Genomic DNA, 5701 nt, shown 5'->3' with positions numbered 1-5701 from the left:
CCCAAAGACTGCTCCAACCGAACGCCATATCACCCTTGCCACAAGACACAGAAAAAACAAATGCTGAGACGTCTCACGCTCGTTGCAAAAAGAACACCTGGTGTAATAGTGTTACCATGCCACTTTCATTTGTCATGACATCTCTCGTCAAGACAGCGTCCTGAAATAGCTACCAAAAAAAGATTTTCATCTTGAAAGGCATCTTAGCATTCCAGATCCATCTTTAATCGCAGCCTGCGATATTACTCTCAAGCATTTTGTACATAGATTTTCGTGGAGAACCTACTGCTAGGCCCAGGTGCCCAGCCTATCCGATCAGATCCAACAGTAAATGGGATGTTCTGCTCTCGCCACATATCATCAAGACAAGAAGGGGAGGGGTGCAATCTTCTACGAAAGACATCACACACATTCACACCCCTCCATTTATCCACGGTTAGATCAGCAGGGATGCAGATGCTAAATAGCCGAGGGAATTGGGTACACATGTCCGCCGATCATTCAAGGAATCTTTCCGGACCGGAGCCACGTCCCCCGATCTGATTTGAATTACCCAACCACGCATGTGCTAGAACAGGAGCTAATAAGGAGCGCAGGTCGCACGCGGAGCCGCGTCGATCGTTTACATTCCACTCTCCCCTCGCCGCCGGCCAGCACCACCGGCAGCGTTCAGCATGGGTTCCGACTTCAAGGCCATCCCGCTCGTCGGTACGTAGGCACGCTACCAGTCAATCAAACAGCCCGTGAATCAACCGGTAAGTAATTGCTCATCTACACTCCGCACGCATTGTTCAGACATCAGCGCGCTCGTGGAGAAGGTCGACGATCCGGGCATGGCCGGCGACGTGGGCTGATATTTTTTTTCACTAGTAATGACCACTCAGCTCATTATTTTTTTGATTGGTCAAAGTGGGTGATGGGGAGAAATTCCCACTCAGCTCCATGTTAACTACTCCAATTGCTCTTGTGTGATTGTGGTCATTACTAGTGATGCTTATCATGCCATTTTTTCCTTTGCAGATCTTTCAAGGAAGATCATGCGAGGTATAGCCTTGGCACTAGGTGCGCCGTCGGATGCTTTCCAAGGCGGAACGGCGGGAGATCCCTTCTGGTATCTCAGGCTGATTGGGTATCCAGCCCCAGCTAGTATTCCACAGGAGCAACGCACTGATACTGGATGGTAAGCAAAAATAAATAAATAAACCATTGATGTTTTCTGGTATGTTCTGCACAAATTCTGCTCACTTGGGTGGATAAATCTCACTCTGCTTTTCTTCTCTGTTCATGCATTATGTGGCTAATTCAGTGGAGCTCACACGGATTACGGTCAGTTGGACTAGTATACTTTGCTTACTTCTTTGAAAAATCATATACTTTCTGCATTTTTGTTGCCTCCCAACATCAGTGGAGGGTCTTGCAGTTTATATAGGAAATATTAGTAACACCATTTTGTTAAACTGTAGGCCTTTTGACACTGGTTAACCAAGATGATGACATTTGTGCTCTTGAGGTACTTGTCTCTTCATTAACACACCACTGTCATATACATCTTGCATATTTTTTTTTGGTTTGTTCCCTCTGCGTGCACTATCATCAAGAGAAAAAAAACCTTCAAAAATTCTTTGCTATATATTATGGTCAGGTCAGAAACCTGTCTGGCGAGTGGATACAGGCGAAGCCAGTCCCTGGGACCTTTGTGTGCAACATTGGTGACATGCTAGAGGTTAGTCTCCTCCAAAACATGAAACATGCTTGATCCTACTCCAACTTCTGTGTGGGAAAAAATGCTCATTGCTGACTATCGTACTGATATGGTTTTAGGTTTGGTCTAATGGAATATATCAGCCCACACTCCATAGAGTTTTCAACGACTCCCTTCATTACCGTGTATCTGTTGCCTTCTTTTACGAGCTATCTATTCATCAACAAAAGGAAAATAATTTTTTGTTAGGTTAGCAAAACCAACCATTTCTATGCATGCGGCCTTTTGTACTCAAATTCTTTTCTTATGTCGCACATATACAGTCAAACTTCGATGCCGTGGTTGAGCCGCGGAGCTATGCCGGCAGAAAACGGGTGGCGTTGCCAAGTACGACAAGGTGGTGTACGGGGAGCATCTGGTCAAGAAAGTTCTGAACAACTTCGTGCTGTAACTGTAGAAGGACAAGTTATGGATTGTGCAATCTCGATGTATTGATCGGTGCACCAGGCACGTATATATAAGTACAGAGGTGGGCCACAACCTCAACTATACAAAGAAACAGGAGGTGGGCCCTACACACAAATATACACGTACACAATATACTCAACACCCCCCCCCCCCCCCCCGCGCAGTCGAAGCGGTGCCAGTGACACAAAGACTGGAACGGAACTCCTCGAAGGTAGAAGTCGGCAGTCCCTTCGTCATCACATCGACGAAATGTTGTGCAGTCGGCACATGAAGAACCCGTATACGGCCAAGAGCCACCTGCTCGCGCACAAAGTGGATGTCCAGCTCAATGTGTTTAGTCCGGCGATGATGAACGGGGTTGGCGGAGAGGTACACCGCAGAAACGTTGTCGCAGTAGACAACCGTAGCCTGGGAGACGTCGTGATGCAGCTCCTGAAGTAACTGTCGTAGCCAGGTGCACTCGGCAACAGCATTGGCCACAACTCGGTACTCAGCCTCCGCGCTGGAGCGCGAAACCGTGGGTTGTCGCTTGGACGACCACGAGATGAGTGAAGGACCGAGGTAGACGCAGTAGCCAGAGGTGGACCGACGAGTATCGGGGCAGCCAAGCCACTCTGCATCGGAGTAGGCCACCATCTCCAGAGAAGTAGACGCCGTGAGTGTCAACCCGAGGGTCATCGTGCCGTGGATGTAACGAAGGATCCGCTTCACGAGAGTCCAACGGGAGTCACGGGGAGCGTGCATGTGGAGACACACCTGCTGAACAACATACTGAAGATCTGGTCTGGTGAGAGTCAAGTACTGAAGAGCGCCGACGATAGACCGGTAGAAAGGAGCATCCGACGCAGGCGAGCCCTCAAGAGCAGAAACCTTGGCCTTCGTGTCAATGGGAGTAGCAACAGGGTGACAGTTGAGCATGCCAGCACGCTCAAGAAGCTCATGTGCATACTTCTGCTGATGAAGAAAGAAACCACCCGGACGCCGAACGACCTCAATGCCAAGGAAATAATGTAGAGCACCCAAGTCCTTAATGGCAAACTCGTCACGCAGCCGGAGAGTAATCTGCTGAAGAAGAGCTGCGGAGGAGGCCGTCAGGATGATGTCATCGACATAGAGAAGCAAGTATGCAGTCGTGTCACCGTGGCGATAGACAAACAGTGAGGCGTCCGAGCGAGTAACGCTGAAGCCCAGTGTTTGAAGAAACCCGGCGATCCGCTGGTACCAGGCGCGGGGTGCTTGCTTGAGCCCGTAAAGAGAGCGGGACAACAAACACACATGGCCAGGAAGTGAGGCGTCGATGAAACCGGTGGGTTGCTCACAATACACCTGCTCCTCAAGATGGCCGTGGAGAAAGGCGTTGGAGACATCCATCTGGTGAACGGGCCAGCCGCGGGAGATGGCGAGCTGGAGGACGGTGCGGATCGTGCCCGGTTTGACAACCGGGGCAAACGTCTCAGTGAAGTCCACTCCGGCGCGCTGGCGGAAACCACGGACCACCCAGCGAGCCTTGTAGCGCTCGAGAGTACCATCCGAGCGAGTCTTATGGCGAAAGACCCACTTGCCGGTGATGATGTTGGCGCGAGGAGGCCGGGGAACCAGTGTCCAGGTGCGGTTCCGTTGAAGAGCATCGAACTCTTCCTGCATCATCGCAAGCCAGTGAGGATCACGGAGGACGGCGCGAGCGGACGCGGTAAGAGGCGACGGCGCCGCGGTGGAGGCTGCAAGGACATACTCGTCGCTCGAGTACCGGAGGCTCGGACGATGAACGCCGGCACGAGCCCGGGTAACTGGGCCAGGCGGCGCCATCGGAGCCACCGGCGAGGCGGCCGGCGTCGGAGCCGGCGAGGAGGCCGGCATGGGGGTCGGCAAGGTGGCCGGCGTCGAGGCCGGTGAGGAAGCCGGCGTGGTGGCCGGCGTCGGGGCCAGCGAGGAAGTCGGCGTGGTGGCCGGCGTCGGAACCGGCGAGGGGGCCGGCGTCAGGACCGGCGAAGAAGCGACCGAGCCAGCGGTGCCCGACCCCGCGGCGCCCGAGTCGGGGGCGACGGGTGAAGGAGAGGCGCCAGCTGCGTCGGCAGGGTCGGCCGAGGGGGCGGGCGCCGGCATGAGGGCGCGAGGACCGCCAAAGCCCGGAGGCGGTCCACGGGCCGAACGAGACCGGCCACCTGACGAAGTCGTCGAAGAGCCGCCGGTGGCCGGCGGTGACGAGACGACAAGAGGTACTTGCTGCTGAAACGGAAACACCATCTCATCAAAGTAAACATGTCGGGAGGTGAAAACACGATGGGAGACGGGATCATAGCAGCGGTAGCCCTTAGTGTTAGGTGGGTAGCCGAGAAAGATGCAGGCGATGGAGCGGGGTGCAAGCTTATGAGGCGCAGTAGCGGCGATGCTAGGGTAGCAGAGGCAGCCGAAGATGTGAAGCCCATCATAAGAGGGGGGTGCACCGAAGAGAAGATGATGAGGTGTAAAGTTCCTGCGAGTACGACATGGGCGGATGTTGATGAGAAGGGAAGCGGTGGCGAGAGCGTCAGGCCAAAAGCGCGGAGGCACATTGGCATGAAAGAGAAGAGTCCTAACGCAGTCATTGAGAGTGCGAAGGATGCACTCAGCGCGACCGTTCTGCTGCGAGGTGTACGTGCAAGTGAGACGAAAAATCATGCCATGTGTGGTAAGAAGATTACGAACAGCGAGGTTGTCAAACTCCTTCCCGTTGTGTGTAGCAACGCGAGAATGGGATGACCAAACTGCGTGAGGACATAGGAGTAGAACGTGGCGAGAGTGGATATAACATCCGACTTGCGGCGCAACGGGAAGGTCCATACATAATGCGAAAAATCATCAAGTATGACAAGATAATAAAGAAAGCCCGTATTACTAGCAACAGGAGAGGTCCAAACATCACTATGAATTAACTCAAACGGGTACGATGCAACAAAAGAAGAAGCCCTGAACGGAAGACGAGCATGTTTGCCGAGGCGACATGCATGACACGAGTGATCCTCGTTTTTATTACACGTGAAAGAAAAACTCCGAAGAGTGTGCGAAGGGTGGCAGGATTAGGATGACCCAAGCGAGCATGCCAAAGATCCACTCCGGTGGCGAGAGCGACAGGGGCGGCGGAAGTGGTGGAGGTGGCGGAGTGAACCGGGTAGAGCTCGTCGGGGCTGTCACATCGGTGGAGCACCATCCGCGTGCGAGCGTCCTTAACAGAAAAACCACATGTGTCAAATTCAACGGTAACCGGATTTTCACGTGTAAGAGAACGAACAGAAACAAGATTTTTGATAAGTTCAGGAGAAATTAGGACATTAAACATGGATATTGGAGTGGAGTTAGACGGAAAATATGCGTGACCTATATGGGTGATAGGGAGAGAGGAGCCGTCACTGACGGTGATGCGGTTGGAAGTATGGACAGGATAGGAGGTGTGGAGGTTACCGGGATAGGCCGCCATGTGGGCGGTGGCTCCGGTGTCCATGTACCAGTTGCCACCGCCGGTGTAGCTGGACGGGGAGGGAGCGGTGTGAAGAG

At 53.2% G+C, this 5701-nt stretch overlaps 1 protein-coding gene across 1 annotated transcript; it reads left to right on the top strand.

Annotated features, from left to right (window-relative positions):
• Nucleotides 1-870: 870 nt before the first annotated feature.
• Nucleotides 871-1956, top strand: LOC123153625 (2-oxoglutarate-dependent dioxygenase 33-like). Its single transcript, XM_044572655.1, has 5 exons — nucleotides 871-1180; nucleotides 1307-1326; nucleotides 1464-1510; nucleotides 1643-1723; nucleotides 1822-1956. The coding sequence occupies exons 1-5, from the start codon at nucleotides 1038-1040 to the stop codon at nucleotides 1954-1956; spliced, it is 426 nt and encodes a 141-aa protein (XP_044428590.1). The 5' UTR covers nucleotides 871-1037.
• The last annotated feature ends 3745 nt before the right edge of the window (nucleotides 1957-5701 follow it).

The sequence above is a fragment of the Triticum aestivum genome, chromosome 7A (assembly GCF_018294505.1).
Source record: "Triticum aestivum cultivar Chinese Spring chromosome 7A, IWGSC CS RefSeq v2.1, whole genome shotgun sequence".
Lineage (NCBI taxonomy): Eukaryota > Viridiplantae > Streptophyta > Magnoliopsida > Poales > Poaceae > Triticum > Triticum aestivum.
The sequence above is the reverse complement of the archived record's forward strand: the minus strand, read 5'-3'. Positions and strand labels throughout refer to the sequence as shown.

Excerpts from the sequence above, each read along its gene's own strand:
- LOC123153625 (XM_044572655.1), top strand. The coding sequence starts at position 1,038 with ATGCGAGGTATAGCCTTGGCACTAGGTGCGCCGTCGGATGCTTTCCAA. Across the intron at positions 1,511-1,642 it reads ATGACATTTGTGCTCTTGAG|GTCAGAAACCTGTCTGGCGA; the intron begins GTACTTGTCTCT and ends TATTATGGTCAG. Across the intron at positions 1,724-1,821 it reads ACATTGGTGACATGCTAGAG|GTTTGGTCTAATGGAATATA; the intron begins GTTAGTCTCCTC and ends ATATGGTTTTAG.